Source organism: Monodon monoceros, unplaced genomic scaffold, assembly GCF_005190385.1.
Source record: "Monodon monoceros isolate NGI ecotype Baffin Bay Population unplaced genomic scaffold, NGI_Narwhal_1 Super_Scaffold_5, whole genome shotgun sequence".
NCBI classification, from domain to species: domain Eukaryota; kingdom Metazoa; phylum Chordata; class Mammalia; order Artiodactyla; family Monodontidae; genus Monodon; species Monodon monoceros.
Genome location: NW_021703782.1, coordinates 108,920,197 through 108,938,194, shown reverse-complemented (window position 1 = coordinate 108,938,194; position 17,998 = coordinate 108,920,197). Strand labels below are relative to the sequence as shown.

The 17,998-nt window shown below is 45.9% G+C and overlaps 1 protein-coding gene across 11 annotated transcripts in view; it reads left to right on the top strand.

The window, feature by feature from the left end:
- Positions 1 to 17,998, top strand: part of MED27 (mediator complex subunit 27) — a 235,018-nt gene that overhangs the window by 14,456 nt on the left and 202,564 nt on the right. Inside the window, exon 3 of one of the 11 annotated variants that reach the window (XM_029203608.1) lies at positions 15,099 to 17,211. The exons of 9 other annotated variants lie outside the window; for them this stretch is intronic. In XM_029203608.1, the coding sequence (XP_029059441.1) occupies positions 15,099 to 15,179 (81 nt within the window). In that variant the 3' untranslated portion in view covers positions 15,180 to 17,211. Of the gene's footprint in view, positions 1 to 10,896; positions 14,033 to 15,098; positions 17,212 to 17,998 lie in introns of those variants that run through there. One more of the 11 variants, XM_029203610.1, reaches the window with a different exon arrangement.

Genomic DNA, 17,998 nt, shown 5'->3' with positions numbered 1-17,998 from the left:
ACTTAATTGACACCTGTAACTTATCTAGAACAGGGCCTGAACATAAAGGAAATTTTGTCTTGCACTCCGGACATCTTAAATATCATCCTGTTTTTATAGTTTGGTGCATTTTAATTCTGTCTTGTGCTTAACGCAAATGCAAATTTATTGCTGTAATATACACTTTTCTGGTTTGTTTGCCCTTGGCATGTCACCAGTTTGCCCATATTCTGCTGTAGCCTAAGGTTGCGCTTGTTTTTCTTTTCTTTTTTAATAAATTTATTTATTTTTAATTTTTATTTATTTTTGGCTGTGTTGGGTCTTCGTTGCTGCTCACAGACTTTCTCTAGTTGTGGCGAGCGGGGGCTACTCTTCATCACGGTGCACAGGCTTCTCGTTGCGGTGTCTTCTCTTGTGGAGCACGGGCTCTAGGCGCACGGGCTTCAGTAGTTGTGGCTCGCGGGCTCTAGAGTGCAAGCTCAGTAGTTGTGGCGCACGGGCTTAGTTGCACCGCCTCATGTGGGGTCTTCCCGGACCTGGGCTCAAACCCGTGTCCCCTGCATTGGCAGGCAGATTCTTAACCGCTGCACCACCAGGGAAGTCCCAGGTTGTGCTTCTTTTAAGGGGTTTTCATTGATTTTAAGAGAACACTAAATATCTATCTTATATTTGTGTCCAAAGGCAAAAAAACCCAATCAATCAGTCAGGGTACTGACTTTCTTGCCACCGTTGACATGAGACCTGACCCAGTTGGACTGTTTCTGTCCTAAAAGAACTCTCCACGTGCTTCTTTTGATATGGATTAGTGACTGCAAAGGGTGCTGCACATTTGTTATTCTCTCTTATTTGTCAATGGGTCTGTTTATTTTCATTTTTATTTTTTTTGGCCTCACCACGGGGCTTGCGGGATTTTAATTCCCCGACCAGGGATTGAACCCGGGGCCTGGCAGTGAAAGCGCCGCGTCCTAACCACTGGACCACCAGGGAATTCCCAGCGAATGGGTCTGTTTAAATTTCATTTAAATACCTGGAGCCCTGAAGGCTGATTTTGCCCGTGGGTGAGATTGGCCCTGTGCACTGACTTCAGTGTCTCACCAGGGGCGAGCTGGGGCCCGCTGCCTGCGCTGTGTCCTCTCCTGGCTGTCCATCCAATCATTTGTCTAGCTCACTATTTAAAATCACACTTGATAATTCAGTATGTTTCCCAGAGAATGAGTTGATTCAAAATCCTACATCATCCATGGTGTTTGTGATGAGAATTTGAACCACCCGAGTTTCAAGATAAAATAAATTCTCGACCTCTGTTTCTTAGTGAGCAGAAAATGATGAGGCAACCGTTGGAGAGCTTTGTTTAGTGATCACGTGGAATTGTATTTTCTTTCCTGTGAAAATCACTGCGATGGTTTCCGTATGTTATACAGTTCCTCTCCAGATTTTGTCCTCTTCACCTGAAAAATGCTTGTGAAGACACTTATTTTTCTGGGTAGGTGATGCTCTTAGCGCGGGGCCAGCACAGAGGAAGCCCTTGGTGGGTACGCGTTTCCTTTCAGCGCTGCAAGTTCCCGTCCGCCATGCCCTCTCCCCCGTAGCACTTAATTTGAGCCAGTGGAGATGTTGCTGGTTAACTAGATTACCGTCAGCTTGGTTTGGATAGCAAAGGTGCTATCTAAATGCTTTTAAAATGTTCCGAGAAGCCTCAGAGGATTATAGAGGCCAACGCTCGCTCTCCTATCCTTGTTTTTCCCAGTCTAAAACAGAGCAGTCCGTGTTCATTTTAATTGCTTGGATGAGCTCAAACATTGAGATTTTAATGCATTTTCACAGTAGCTCAGAGAGCGTCACCACATTATCCTGCTGGCGGCTCATTGGAATCCTCGGCCCAAATGCCGTGCTCGGGGGCCTCAGCTTATAGAACCGGAGTGTGGTAATTTCCTAGTAAGATGTCTTGTGGGGAACGCTGCCTTTCCTGTTGAGATGTCCTCCGAATTGTGAAGTGTTGTCCTTCTCAGTCACAAAGTGATGGGCACGTATGGCTCTTGAGGAAGGTTTTCAGGGCTTTTGGCTCGCAGAGGGTGGAGTTGCTCTATTCTGATGAGTCACAAGATGGGAAAGGGCTCTCGTAAGCCTCCAGTTTGTGGTTGATCCTAAAGGCACACTGACGATATCTGCACCCCGGTGGGGTCTGGAGGGCAGTTCCCAACGACTGTACCTCCACCTTCTACTCCCGCTCGTCAGATAAGGCCAGCCTCATAGGGAGGTGGGGCCTTGGGAGCTGATGGCCAGGGGAGTGCTGGAAACACCGGCTCTGGGGTGGGTTAAGGACAACCAGCAAGATGAATCAGGCAGCATCCCTGCCTCCTGGATTTCACTCCCTCTGCATGTCAGCTGCGCTGGACCCTTACACCTCCAGCACTGGGGTCGAACCATGGTTTCTAGTGCTTGGCGTGCGCTTAGTAAGTGTTTGTTGCTAAATGGATGAGCGAATACTCCCACCCTCCTTCAGGGCGTCTTCTCTCATAGCCAGGACATTTGCAGAAGTCTCCTAACTGGCCTCCCTGTCTCACCACCTCCTATCTCTCCCCACATAGCATCAGTGACCTTTAAATGTGCAAGTTTGATCTCACAAGTCTCCTGCTTAAAATATGGTGATGATTTCTTCTTGCGCTCAGGATGAAGACAGACTCTGTAATGTAGCTGGTAATGGTCTGGCTCACATGGTACCCCAGCTCAGCACTCAGCCTGCATGCCCTCCTGCCCTCATGCTGTTGAAGTGGCCTATTTTAACGGGCCCCACCCCTCTTTTTGTTTGGCTAATGTTCTCTCACTTTATTTTTCCATATTTGTTTATGGTCACATACTTGGGAGAGTCTTTTCCAACTCCCCAAGTCAGGGTGAGGTAACCCCCCGTACTCCTGCAGCCCCCCCCCTTGCCCACATCGCGGCGTGATTCGCGATAGACTAAGTACCGATAGCTGGGGCAGGGGACAGGGACGCTGCCCGCCTGTTCACCAGGGTATTTCCAATGTCTAGTGAGGCCCAACAGAAGAAGACAAACCAACAAAACACTTTGAGTTAACTAAGTAGCTTCCTTGTCTTTGAAGTCAATATTAAAATTCCAGTGACGTGTTTTTGAGGGGGGAGGTGCGGCTGTAGGGTTCCAGGTCCTACTTTTCTTGATGTTTGGGTAGGAGGTGACTCTTAGCTGCGGTATTTCCTCAGTGCACAGCTGCTGAGATGTCTTTATTTGGTTTGTGCATTCCACTCACGGCCTGACTTACTGAAGGATAATGAATATTAAGGGTTTTTTTTGTCTTTTTTTTAAACTAGTTTGGGGATACAAACAGAAGGCAGATTATCTTATTTTGAGGCAGATATGAAAAGGGCAAAGAAAGGAGACAGTGAACGTTACAGAAGTGTCTTATATTGTATTTCAGCACTTTATTTTTTTGGCTGTGCTGCGCGGCTTGCAGGATCTTAGTTCTCCAACTAGGGATCAAACCCAGGCCCTCGGCAGTGGAAGTGTGGAGTCCTAACCACTGGGCCACCAGGGAAGTCCCTGTTTCAGCACTTTACAGTCTCTAAAGTGTGGAAGCGTTCATCATATCATCCAGCCGGAGAGGCTGTGTAGCGTGGCAATAAAAGCAGGAGCTCTGGAACCAGATTGCCTGCCTGGTTCAAGTTCTGCTTCTTCTCTTTACTACTTGTGACCCTGGGCAACTTACTCCTGTTCTCTGATCTGTAAAATGAGGTTGATGACAGTTACCTCCCTCAGGGCTGTTGTGAAGATCAAAAGCTTAGTATATGCAGGGGCTCAGAAGAGGGCTGGTATGTGTTAGTTACCATCGTTCTTGTCACCATCCTCATCATCATAATAACTGCGGCTTAGCCTTATTTTACTGAAGGGGGAGCTCAGATTCCTAAAAGTTAGGAGACCTGCCCCAGGCCAGCGGGTTGTCCATGCCCGGGAAGAGGCACGGATCATCTGACTTCAGATCCTTTTATTCTCTAGTGTGCCTTTGCTGTCTCAGTGGAACAGATGCAGGGCAACTGCTTTCTGTTTGGAGGACATGGTGGTGTCTTTATAACGGGGGCGTTGTTAGAAAATGGCTCTTCTTTTACGTAAAATCTTTGGATAGAAACTTCCAAAAGTTTACTGTCTATGAGATCTGTGACCCCAAGCATTTTTATAAGTCACAAAGGTCATTGTCTGTAATCTCATTTTAAATATGTATGTGGGCTGGCAAAGGAGAATTTCTTATGTGAATTGTAATTCCCTAATTTAGCTATCTTATGTCATATTTTCAGGGTTTTGTTGTTGTTATCTTTAAATTTGAGTTGCTAAAGCATAACTTAGCTCCCCACGGCTTCAGGACCGTAGAGATGGTCTCTGGCCTTGGTCATCACAGCAGCGCTCATCCACTCCTGCGGCCTCTGCTGGCATGTGGCCGAGATGCCATGGAGACAAGGTAAGCATCTGATAGGAGGGGACATTGAATTATACATATTCTGTGCCTGTCAGTTGTCCACTCCCTCCCGCCCTGACTGCTGCTTGCCTGTTTTTGTTTGATAAAATATATGTCGTCAAAGAGTAGCTCACGAAAGTTAAGGGTCCTTAATTTGGGGTCTGCGGTCAGACTTCTGTTGGGTCCTGAATGTATGTAGGTCCATTTTTCAGGAGAATAATCCTCAGCTTTCATCAAGATCCTTTCAGGGGTCTGTGGCCCCCACAAGTTCAAGAACCACTGCCACAGAGAGAGGAGTATTGGTTTTTTCTTTTTCTTTTAAATTTGCATACAAAACATTTTATTAATAAACTATTTACACCCTTCTTACAGTACAACAAATTTTGTAGTGATTTAGCATGTTATACTTTATAAAAGCTTATTATAGCATATTCAGGGACTTTCCTGGCGGCTCATTGGTTAAGAATCCGCCTGCCAATGCAGGGGACACGGGTTCGATCCCAGGTCCGGGAAGATCCCACATGCCGCGGAGCAGCTAAGCCCGTGCGCCACAACTACTGAGCCTGCGCTCCGGAGCCCACGTGCCACAACTACTGAAGTCCGTGCGCCTAGAGCCCGTGCTCCGCAGCAAGAGAAGCCACTGCAGTGAGAAGCCTGCGCACCACAACGAAGAGTAGCCCCCACTCGCCGCAGCTAGAGAAAGCCCGCGTGCAGCAATGAAGACCGAATGCAGCCAAAAATAAATAAATTTATAAAAAAACAAAAAAAGTATAGAATATTCAAGCTAAAACAATATAGTTTAAAAGTCTGCCACATCAAACTTCATTTGCAACCTACTACCAGCATAAGTATAAAAAGCACAGTCTTGTAACAAACATCAAGAGGTCTAGGAGCATTGTTATTTTTTAATTTATTTTTTTAAAATTTATTTATTTAGGGGCTTCCCTGGTGGCGCAGTGGTTGAGAGTCCGCCTGCCGATGCAGGGGACACGGGTTCGTGCCCCGGTCCGGGAGGATCCCACATGCCGCGGAGCGGCTGGGCCCGTGAGCCATGGCCGCTGAGCCTGCGCGTCCGGAGCCTGTGCTCCGCAACGGGAGAGGCCACAACAGTGAGAGGCCCGCGTACTGCAAACAACAACAACAACAACAAAAAATTTATTTATTTAGGCTGCGCCAGGTCTTAGTTGTGGCACGAGGGATCTTCGTTGTGGCATGCGGACTCTTAGTTGCAGCATGCATGCAGGATCTGGTTTCCCGACCAGAGGTCGAACCCAGTCCCCCTTCATTGGGAGTGCAGAGTCTTACTCACTGGACCACCGGGGAAATCCCCAGTAGTATTGTTATTTTTATGTCTACAACCTCACCTCCAGCTCTGACTGCGGTGGGCTGGACAGACCCTCCCGAAGCCGAGCCCTAGAACCTTGGGGGGCAGGGCTGCAGGAGTGTGCTGTGAACCAGGCGCCTTCAGTCTTTTTAGCCTTGGCTCACTTTGTGATTTGAGGACTTCTTCCCCGAGTCCAGGTTCAGCGTCCATCCCTCATGGCTTTGCCCATTCCTTGTCCCTCCTTCCCGTGGTCCCTCTCCTGCTGCCTGTGCTTTCTTTCCTAAAGTATCTTTCAGTGTTGCAGAAAGAGTCTTGTAGCAGTCCTTTGTAGATGAGGGGTGACTGTGTTATCTGGAGCTATTTGTGGGGTGACAGGACACAAAGGCAAAGCTCGTGCATGCCTTCCTCTGAAAGAAAATAGGAGATGTTTGAGACAGTTTGTTTGAAAGTTGAATTTGGAAGCTGAGTAATGGAGTGTGACGGGTGGAGAGTGCAAAGGGTTTCCTGCAGAGAAGCTCAGAAAGGGTGACACTCTGATGAAGATGGCCATTGAATGGGACTGTGCAGGGGTCCCAGTCGGAGGGCAGCAACAGATGCTGTCCCTGTGTGCTTGTTCTCCCACCAACTGCAAAGAAAGATGTTGATCAGTTGGCTTGATGGGTATAGATGGAGCTGACAGCGGAAAAGATCAATGTGGTGTTTTACAACTTTTCTGTCAACCTTCTCCCTTGTTCCTTTGACCCAGCTTCTTTGGGCTGTGTCTATCTGCCGGTGGCCATGGGTTTGTGTTTCTGCCAGATTGTGTGTCGCTGCTACTTCACCTCATAGCAGGGACCCACTTACTAATTCTACCACGAATCCTACACATGGGATCATGTTCATGCAAATCAATTATTCTTTTACAAAGAAATGGAAACAGTTTTCGTTCCTTTGTTAATATTTTTTCTACCTTGAACCTCCTCTCCTCCCCTGACAGTGTAGCTATGTATCTAGATTGATCCCAGGCTCTGTGGTTTGTTCACTGGGTGACCTTGGGCAGGTCCCTTGGTCCTTGAGTCTCAGTTTCCACATCTTTTAAATGGGAATCATAATAGTTTTTAGCTCCTTGGGTTACCAGCATTAAGTAAAGAACTTCGCCCAGGGCTCAATACATGTTAGTTCTCAGGAGTATGCTAATGAAATAGATTAGTATTGATCCTAATATATTGATAATAACCTGACTTCCAAGTGAAGGGGTCCGGTGAGAGAAAGAGAGCGTCCCGGTCACACCTCTTGGCGGACAAGAGATCTGACTTGAGCTGGGCTTCGGGCAAGGCGTATTAATGGCTGCTTCCCCTTGAAATTTGCTTTCCCGAGGATTTATTTCCAACCGTGATGTGTAAATGGCTGTGGGTGTTCGGGCTGTAATGGATCTTGTGTTTAAGGCTTCCACTGTTACAGCTCAGCGGAGCCCTCCCTCTGCCCGCCCATCTGATTGTCACCTTGGCTCCCCTGCTTGGGAGTGTGACTGCCTCTCTCTGCCCCCGTCACCTGCCAGCTCCAATTTGGGGGCTGTGAAACACAGCCCTGGTGCTGCTGGCAGGTTGGCCTTAGGAGAAGCCAGACGCTGGAGCTTGCCAGCACAATTTGTACTTTGATTAATTTATTTAATCTAACTATCTTGTATCAACCTGTGAGGATAATTATGCACAAATTACTGTTTAAACTTGAAGCTTGTCTCCCTTGAACCGAGCCCCGTGCTGGTCTGTAAGCTCTTCACTGAAGTCACTCTGAGGGTGATTCTTCCCCCTCCTACCCTCCCTGAGATAGGAGCTTCTCTCCAAAGTGAATACTCTAGTTAGAAGCTTTTAAGAAAGGAAAAACACTTGTTTGGCTTCTGATCCCAGAGGTCTTGTTTGACTTGTGGAGAGCTGTTCTCTCTGATCCTTGCATGGGAGTTACATTTCATTTCTCTCTGATGTAGCGAGGACATCTAGCCACTGCTGTTGCTTCATCCTTTCAGATAAAGCGGGATTTCCAGAATGCGGCTAGAGTTTGTGGGTTTGTTAGTGCTTTTCAGGGTTGGGAAGGTGGTGTGAATTGTGAGGGGTGGCGTCTTCACCAAATAGCTTCCGTTTTATTGACTGTGAGATGCCATTGATTGTAAGACGCACCGAGAAAACACGAGAAAGAGCACTGCCAAAGAGAATTTTCAGGTGTATCTTGATTTCAGAAGGTTTTAGAATAAATGAAATATGGTATATTGATAATGGGGCTGGTTACAAAATCCTTAGCTTTTGATGCATTTTCACTGAAGTTGTAGAGATGTGGATTTGGAGGGCCCAGACATTTTTGTCAGTGTCCTTTACATGACCTTCCAGTTGCTAAAAAAAAAAAGTAATGCACTTTGCCTCTCTGTGCAGTAGGAAGAGGGGACCGGAATCCTTGTAATGCATATTGTATCATGCTTTTTATGTATGACTTTCGAATGATCTCATATGATCAACATATTTCATTCAGCCTGATATATTAAGATTTTACTTTTAAGCTGGTGGCTAAGTCTCATAAAATTCTTAACGTTAAAAAAATAGGATTGTCACTTTTCATGTTTTTTCCCTTGAGCACAGAATATTCCATTGTATTTGTTGCCTCACTGGAGGCCATAGTGGTGACAGCTTCATCCTTGTTGTCAAGGAGGGGCTGAGAAAGTGGAGGGGGACATCGATTATTCAGCATCTTGAAGAAAGATAAGCTTGGTTTTCTGCCTTCAGGGGGCTTATGAGTCCTAAACTCAGGGAGTCTTTTCACTTTGATGAGTAATGTTTAGGACCACCTGCTAGAAAATCCCAGATATATGCAGAATTTTCTAGTCACTGGCTAATTTAATATCTGAGAAATTGAAATTTTGGCTTCCCATTGGCTTTGCCACGTGCTTATATTTATCCTAGAGAAAATGAAGTTTACTGAGGTCCCACCTAAGTTATTCCTGATTATTTCAGGCAGAAGGAAACTGGCTACAAACGCAGGAGAATATTTAAGTGCCCAGCTCTGGGTTCCCTCTTTAAGGCACACCTAGCACTCCTGGAGAAATTGCTCACAGCAGAGCACAGCCCAGAGTCCCATCCATGATCACATTTGGACCTCCCAGAGACTTGCAGATCAGGCCAGTTGAACATGGTGGTCCCTGCTTGCTTGCTGGTGCAAAGGCAGGTGCCTTGCCTGAACCCGGAGATGGCCAAACCCGGGGCTCCTTCCATGATCCCACCCCCTCTCTCTCCCCTTAGAGGTGGATGAGACCCAAACAAGCCCCAGCACTTTAAAGAATCCTGCTTATTGGGGTTGGCTGAGGATTACCTCACGTGAGGCAGGCTAATGTTTACTTTTACCTTTTCTAGGCTTATCTGGTTTCAAGGAAAATAAGCAAAAGGGGGGCCTTTATTGGGTGTTTTATGGGACCAGCAGGCAGGAAATGGAGCCAGGGCTTCCAGGGGGATGGCACTGAGAACCAGAAAGACGTCAGGAACCAGAGCAACGCCTCTGCCTGTCTCGGCACTCTAGGACTCATGGTCCCTTGTCCCTGGCTCTTTGTGTGTCTCCATCAGGCTTTTCTGTCTGCAGGTGGGTGCACTCGGTCGAGCAAGACAGCTTCATGGCCTTGGTGTTTACATCACCTCAGTTGATGTGAGCAGTAGAGGCTGGACGAAGAGCCTTGCAGTTCCACTTTCCACGAGGGAATCTGGAGTCAGCTGACTGTTCTGGTCCAATGAATGTGCCCATGGAGTTGGGGCGGACAGGCCTTAGAGGAAGGGGTCATGCTGAGCCAGTCAGAAGCTTCCTCTGCACGTCATGAGTCCTCGGGGACCATGGCTATGCCTTCCTCTCTTACTCTGAAAGCCAGAAAGTTGCTTTTCTGAAATGGCTCATGCCTGCTTGGAAGTTGGTGGTGTTTTCACCCAGCAATTCTCATGTAATCGCTGGGACGGGGGATGGGTCGCCATGTGAGCGTTTACCAGGGCTTCCGCTGATGAGGTTGAGGTCGGCTCCTCCTTTTCGCTGTCATGACGGCCCCAACCAGGAGTCCGTGCAGATGTAGGAAGATTAATCTTTGTTTCTCACAGGAGCAGTGTGCGTTGTAGGACTAATAATGAGCTGTAAAAACGGCCATTATTTGTCCTACTTAATGAAGTTACTTAATGAAGGCATAAAATAAACAATATGCCATAATTATCGTGGTGGAAATGGGAGCAAATGTTATGTCAGTTATGTTTGAGGGTAAAACTGCAAAGCTAGATGCGCAGAATATGACACGATGATTGAGCACTTGGGCTCTGTCTGATGCCAGCTTCAAGCCCTGCCTCTCTGCCAAGTCCTTCCTGGGTGTCCTGGGGCTGAGTGACGAGCCCCTCCGCGCTTCCTCGTCTGCGAAGGGGGCCTAACAATAACAGCCTCCCCACTGGGGTGTTGTGTGGCTTCTGTGAATTCAGACGCCTGCAGCACTTACAGTGGTGCCTGACATATAACAAGGGCTCAATAAATAGCTCCTTTTCTTAGCAGGACTACTCGTTACAATTGCGTCGTGATGGAGGCTTGACTAAAATGAGATTTTTGCGCTCTCTGTGGATTAGTGGTCCTGGCTGCTCTGTTGACCCAGTGAGCGCGTGGGTAATGAGGAGTCCTCCCTGCATTGGTGTGGTATTAGTCCGCATGCCTTTCCCTTCCTAGCATTCTGTCTTGGAAGCAGCTTAGCAGTGCTGTGTGTGAGTGGAAGGCATCCTAGCAGCAGGTTTCACTTGTGGTTTGGAGTCTCAGTTGACCCACATCTAAATCCTTGTTGATTTAATCGTCTTTGCTGTCCTGTTTGATCTTGTAAATATTAATTTTGTCTGGTTGTACATGTGGTTTTCAGTGGTCCCAAGGTTAATTACTGTATTTTGTTTATAAAGTTCTCAGAGAAGGTGAGGCACATTGTGGAGGACTTACAGAAAGCTCAGTCCTGGTTTAGGCCCACAGACTTGCAATCAAACCTGACGAGCATTAGTGAAAAAATAATCTCCAGTTCTTTATAGATTGGGCTCCCAACCTTTCTGCTGGAGTCTTCTGTTTCAGGAAGTATTTGGAACATAGCTCTTTTGCGCCTTTTCTGCCTTGTAGACGGAAGTGAGGAGTACCTGGTCTCGTCTCCTGAGAATGCTCTGCACAGCCCCAGCATGATCCTTTAGGACGTGTTTCTGGAGGGCCTTGCGTGCTGGACCCTGTGGGGCCCTGGTGAAGACCAGGCCGCCTTCGCAAGCCTTCCGGTGCAGTGAGCGGTGAGCAGAACACATCCGCGGGGTACAGAGCAGAGGGCCATAACCACACCGGGAAGGCTCAGAGGGTCTCTGAGGGTCTTTTGGAGGAGACGACCCTGGTCAGTACACCCTGAAGAAGACTGGGGGCGGGGGGGTGGCGGGCGGTGTTGACCTGCCCCTGAAAGATGTCTGTGCTTTTGACAGGCAGACATGGAGGGTGCAGAAGAAAATGGGAAGAACATTCCAGGTGGAAAGGGCAGTGTGAGCAAATGTTTAAAAAAAAAAAAAAAAATTAAGGTGCTAAAAAACTGGGTTTCTGAACTTGCCAATCTGAAAAAATGAGATTACCATACCACCTTCTTCTTCCCATATCATTTTTACTTTTGATTACTTGATACCTTTTAAATAGATTAACTTTTTTCCTTAATATATTTTCTTTGAAAAGGAAACTTTGTGACTTCTTTAATGATTAATTATGTATGGGTTTTCTAATAGACATTGTAATACAGAGCTACTAATGTGAAAAACAGTGTTCACCTGGGAACAGCCCAGGACTCAGCTGGTAGACACCATCTTACACACTTTGGCGAACTCTATATTCTGCTAATGAGACTCGACTGGTTTGCCTGGAACATAACGCACACGAAGGAGAACAGTAGGAGGAAGCAGAGCAGTAACATCGGGATTGTGGCACCAGAGTCTCAAGCTTGCGTTCTAGAACCTGGCTTTCTGGGTTCATAGCCTGCTTCTGCCATTTCCTGGCTGTGTGACTTCTGCCATGTTGCTTAATGTCTCTGTGCCTCAGTTTTTGCATGTAAATTGGGGTAATACTGTCCTCCTCATTGAGTTATCGTGAGGATTGAGACAATATCTATGGATTACTCCCTGTAGGGTTTGGCATGTAGTAAGCACTCACTAGAGTGTCCGTGTCCGTGTGTATAAGAAGGAAGCATTTTCCTCTAACCAACCTGCCTATTTCCCCCACTTCCCCAGAAGCCCCCGTCTGTATTCAGATCTTTGGTGCTTAGTGTAAAGAAATTAGCACCTCCTGCCCTATTACTTTCTTTTCCTTACTGTGTTTTTCTTTATAGCCTAGCTAACAGGTTTCTGAGCCACCTTTCCATGGAATTATTAAGGGACCGATTCGTAAAGAACGGGATGGAGCAGTAATTTCGCTTGACCTGGAGTGCGGTGTGGAGAATCTCACTGCTCCTAAGTTTGACTGGGTTTTGTTATGGAGAGATTTTTTTTTTTTTCTCATTGTGTGTATATTTAAGTCTTACCTTTGAGATGTTACTTACGCGCAGACTTATTAGGCTTTAACCTGAGAGCCATTGTATATTTCAAAAAAAAAAAAAACACACTCAGTGCATGACTACTAGATAGCCGCTGTGTGGAATTAATCTTTCATTATGAAACCTCAAAAAAGGGACTCTTTGCAGATTAAATGTCAGCCCTTCTCCAAGATGTTTTGGTTTTGCTTGTGAAGCAGAAGTTTGCAGACAAATAGCTGACCCCTTTTAAAGGAAATGTAAAAGAATAAAACTGTCTTAAGGCAACTCTCCTGGAGTCAAGAGATCCGGGTACTCACCGATGCTGGTTTCCTCCCTCACGGTCCCTTTTCTGTGTGGCCACATCCATCTCTGCTTGTGACAGCTTTGCTGTGTGCAGCTCGCGCGTATCTCGGCCAAGCTAATGCTAGGGCTGGATGAAATAAGTCAGAAAGTGAATGGTAGCCCTGTTACTCTCTCCTGTTGCCCTTTTTCCTGGACCACAGTTTGTTTTATGGTTCCTCTTTTGCACAATTGATCATAAGCTGAAGGCCCCATCACGGTTAAGATGGCAAGGGAAGAGGCCTGCTCGGGCGCTTCAGGCTCCTCCATTGCAGTTCGTCTCGCACGTGACATACTCATTTTAGGAATTCAGAAGGCCCAATAGCACTTTCTGTGATGATGGAAACATTCTCTAGGTTACTCCTGTAACTGTTGACATGTAACATGTGTTATTGTCATGTAACTTGGAGTGTGGCTAGTGTAAACTGAGGGACTCCGTTTTTAATTTTTTTTAATTAAATTTAAATTAAGTAGCCACATGTGGCCAGTGGCCACTATATGGGATGACACAGATCTAGAGGCTGGAAAGAACTCTGGGCCATATAGACCAGTGCTATAACCCTCCTTTTAATTTAACTGTGCGTATTTCCACAGTCTTGATGTCTGGCTCAGGGATGTGGGCAAGAGATGGCATAGGTCTTTGAAAAGTATTGTAATGATGGGATGAGAAAGAAAGCGACCCTCAGTTAAAGGGTGTCAGTCTGTGGCTAAGACAAGCCCTCTCTTCTCCCCAACATTGTCAGATTTTAGAACGAAGTACATGTGGCATTTGGGCTAATCCTTCTAGAAATCCATATACCAGCCAGCTGTAATTCTACTCCTTTCTTTCTCACTCAGGAAAGCTTACTGAAGTGCAAATGAGTGGCAGACATGTTAGAGGGACAACCTTGAATCTGATCTGTTTATCAGTAAATAATTGACAGTCTCGTGTGCTTTAACTGCTACTGGGAACACATTATTTGGGAAACATCTCACAGTTGATTATAAAAGCTACTGTCTTGACACTTCAGTTGAAAAGGATAGATTGATTAGAGCGTTGGCAGCAGTATGTGTGTGTCGGGTGAGGTATATGTGCATGGGTGTGTGTGTGTATGTATGTATATATGTATATGTATGTATGTGTTGAATCTAGGGTTTCCTTGGACAAGTTATGATTGATAAACGCTGATTGAGGCCATCACTGAGTCTTTTCAGTCATTCATCCAATATGTATTGAATGCCTACTCTATGCTTAGGTGTTGTCAGTACAGTAGTGAAAAAAGTCTTCAGGTCCTTGCCCGTATGGAGCTTTTATTCTCGGTAGGGGTGGGGGGCGTACAAATAAAAAACGTAAATAACATCAGGTAGTAAGAAGTGCTTTAAAGACACACTAAAGCAGGATGAAAGGCTAGGAACAGATGGGGGTGGGGCTCCTTTAGGTGGGGAGCGGGGAGGCCTGTGTGAGAGGCAGGGGCTTCTTGCAGGGAGCTACCGGCAGAGCCTTCCCTACAGAGAAACGGCGAGAAATCCAACCCAAGGGTCCTTTGAAGGCATTCTGCTACAGTTGTTGCTGTTAGTATCTTTTACTGTCAAAAGGAAGATACTCCGCATCTGTCATTTATATTGACTTCCTAGTGTCCTCTTCCCCATGAGTATGACACGGCCTGGACCCTGTCTCTTGCAGTGACTTCCCTTCTTGGACATTTGCAGCCTGCGGCCTGCCTTCTTCCTGCCACGGCGATGTCCTGGGTGGTGAGCCATGGTGGCCCCTGCCCTCCTTAGCCTGGCATTCCGACCGCAGCCCACCCTGGCTGCCTCTCCCGTCTGTCGCCCTAAGTGTACCCTGCTGTAGGCAGACTAGTCAGTCTTCTGTCAACTTGGATTCCACATTTCCCTTCTGCTGATACTGTGCCTATTCTGAAACATCCTTTGCTCCTCACTTTTCCCAGATCCTCCCTATCCCAAAAGGCCCACCTGCCCTCACCTCTTCTGGGGTGCTTTCCCGTGTCACCTGCTTGTGACTGGACCCCTTGTTTCCTGATTCGTAGTTAAGTACCATTTGTGTTACGTCACAAGTAATGCCCCGATGTTTGTTGAATTGGTAATAAATATGATCAGGCCTGTTTGTTCCACAGTGTAAGAAACATTTTATTCCTCCCATTTCTTGGGCTCAAGAACACTTTGTGGTGTTAGGTTTAAGAAAAAGGAATAACTTTATTTTAAAACCGTGTAAAACCTGTGTGTACACACACACATCCCAACTCTGGTTTCTTTTGAAGAAATTTTACCTTTTCTTGCTCTCTTTGGATTGCCTCCATTTCTTTCTGGCAGTGTTTTCACTTTTCTACTTTTCCCGCGGACTGCATGTGTGGTTTGGGTAATGTGGGGCTCTGGGAACCAGCCTTGTCGACAGTTGGTGGAGCAGAAATTAAGTATTAGCTGCTGAGCGCTCGAATTGCTGTTTCTTTCTCAGCCCTTTCTGATTGTAAGGTCCTGTCCAGGTCTCAGCGTTCTGTTCCAGTTCTCTGCTGCACACTGGACCGGGTCTCACTAACTTGTCACCGAGAAGTGCAGGAGCAGTGAAGCATCGACGCGGGTGATCTTCCAGCCCCTTGCACAATGTCTGCCTTCATGGGGCTCTAGAATCACCACTTTGCTGCTGTTCTCTCCAAAGATGAGCACATGCACACAGAATCTCATCTCAGGGGCTGCCCTGGTGGCGCAGTGGTTGAGAGTCTGCCTGCCGATGCAGGGGACACCGGTTCGTGCCCCGGTCCGGGAAGATCCCGCATGCCGTGGAGCGGCTGGGCTCGTGAGCCATGGCCGCTGAGCCTGTGTGTCCGGAGCCTGTGCTCCGCAACGGGAGAGGCCACAGCAGGGAGAGGCCCGCATATCGCCAAAAAGAAAAAAAAAAATAAAGAATCTCATCTCAGGAATACTGAAGTTTCTCCTTGAATTTTCCCACAGTCTGCAGAGCCTGATTTAGGGCCGCATCAGGATTAAGTAGGATTACCAGCATCTTCTTTCCATCTCTCCTGTGTATCTTGTATGAATGTGTCCTAATAACTATTGATATCAAGTTCATGCCTCAAGAAGCCAAGACCGACCTTTAGTGTCCAGCTGAGGTTGCAGTTTTATGATGTGTTTTCCTTGCAAGTAAAATCAATTGAGATAAATCTCGGTAACTTTTTCTGCACAGTGAGATGGTTAGGACCTGCTGCCATGGTAGGTTCCTCCCTCTACAGGGCACGCTCTTGTGTCCCATGCAAGATTGTTTCACCAAAATTGATTGGTGATCCACTACTCTTAAAGGTTATGCTTAATCACATTTCAAGGAGATTGAAGAAGATACCAAATTGCCCAGGTACCAGAGTTGACCCTGTGCTCTCCTTTGGTGCTGTTTGCTTTTAACAGCACATCTCTGATTAACTAAGCAGTTACACCAATGCTTAAAGGGCAGAAACCCAGTGTGCATTTTTTAGCCTGAAAATTAGTCACAGCTAATTTTCTCTGGTTTAGGAATGGTCTGCGTTGCTTCTGGAAATTGTAACGTGAGTGGTGAGACCCCAGCATGCTGCCAATCCCTGCTCCCCTCCCCCGTAACCAGGGTGTCGGATGAAGGACAGACCGTGGCCACCGAGTGGGCTGGCGTATCCATGTGGTTGAAGGGCCAGGATGACGGGCCCAGAGGGGTTCTGCTGTTGGCCTTTCATGTTAAGCCTGGTACAGTAGAACAGATGGAGGGGAAGGGGCCTCCTTGACAGTTTGCAAGGTGGGGACCTTTAAGTTAGGAGGAATCAAAAGAACAGTTTAGTTATTAATGGCATCTGTGTGACAGCTTGACATTCTGTAGTTGTCCATAGAGACCAAGCTACTTCGGAATGGTGTTCTTGCAAATGTGTCATATTAAAAATTTTTTTCCTAATAAGGAGGACTGTTCTGATTTGAGTAGTTCTGAATAATTTCACATTACTTATTAACCATCAGCAGTAGGAATATTTTTCCTTGCCAAGTGTTTGACTGGAGGGTTAGAAACAAGAGTAATTGAGATTCCTGCATTCAAGAAACATTTTTTTCAATCCTGAGAGAAAAATTTTGGTTGGAAAATCTGTAATGTGACTTAGTATCTTGAGAGATCATGTTGAGAGTGCAAGATAGGGAAAATTTCGGGGGAGGCAGGAAGTTGGTAATTATTATTTTCAAAGTAATATGTGCTTATTTTTCCAATCTGAAAAACAGAGAAGCAGAAAGAAGAAAAAAAGTCATCTATAGTCCCTTTACCTAGTTTAGCACCATTAACACTCGTATTCTTTCCTTCTAGTCTTCTTTCCTAGGTAACTGTTTTTGTGTTTAGCTTTGTTGTATTCATTCTTCATATACAATCAAAACTACCCCCACCCCGTTTCCCATTATATCCCAAGAATTTTTTTTAATGATACTGTAACATTATTCTGTAGTATTCAAAAAATTTAAAATTTAAAACCTATAATATTCTATTCAGGACATGTACCATAGTTTCCCATACTATTTCCCTATTAGGTTGGACATTTAGTTTACCACTGTTACAAATATTGATGGGATAAACATCTTCATGCACAAAGTTTTATCTTTGCTTAGGAGTACTTTCTAAGAATAGAGCCCCTGAAGTATGATTTATTGGGTCAAAGGGTATGGATTTTTTTACTTTTCAGGATTTGGACAGGCTTTATTATAAAACCATAGGTTATCAGTTGAACTACTGCAGAGGTGCCGAGTGGTCTAAGATATGTGTGTGTGTGTTTCTGTCCTTCACTTCTGAAAATTCCATTTAGCTCTTCTTTGTATCTGCTCTTTCTTTGCTGAGACTTTCTAGTTTTCTATTCATTTCAAGAGTGTTTGCCCTTACGTGTTGGAGCATTTTTATAGTAGCCATTTAATGCCTTTGGCAGAAAATTCCAACATCTCTGTTATCTTGTAGTGGTATGTTTACCTTACCTAGTTGAATTGAAATTTTCCTCATCATTTATATGCCAAGTAATGTTGGATTGTATCCTAGACATTTTCATCATTGCGTTCGGAAACTGCTTAAATTCTGTGGCGAGTATGGATGTTTTTGTTTTAGCAGGCGGTCGACCCTGTTGGGTTTTAGACTGCGGGTTCAGATCAGCCTTCAACGGGCTGTGGTTTCAGTGTTTTGTTTTCAAAGGCTTTTTGTGGCTATTCCAGTCTGTTTCATGTTTATGCCACTCAGCGTTTGTGACTCGGTGATCCTCTGTCCCATAGTCGAGTTGTTAAGTAAGAATGTATTTTATGCTCTCCAGGGGCAAACCCATGCTTGTACAGGAGTTCATAAACAACTTTAGGAGTTTGCTTCCCCAGGCACGCCTTTTTCTG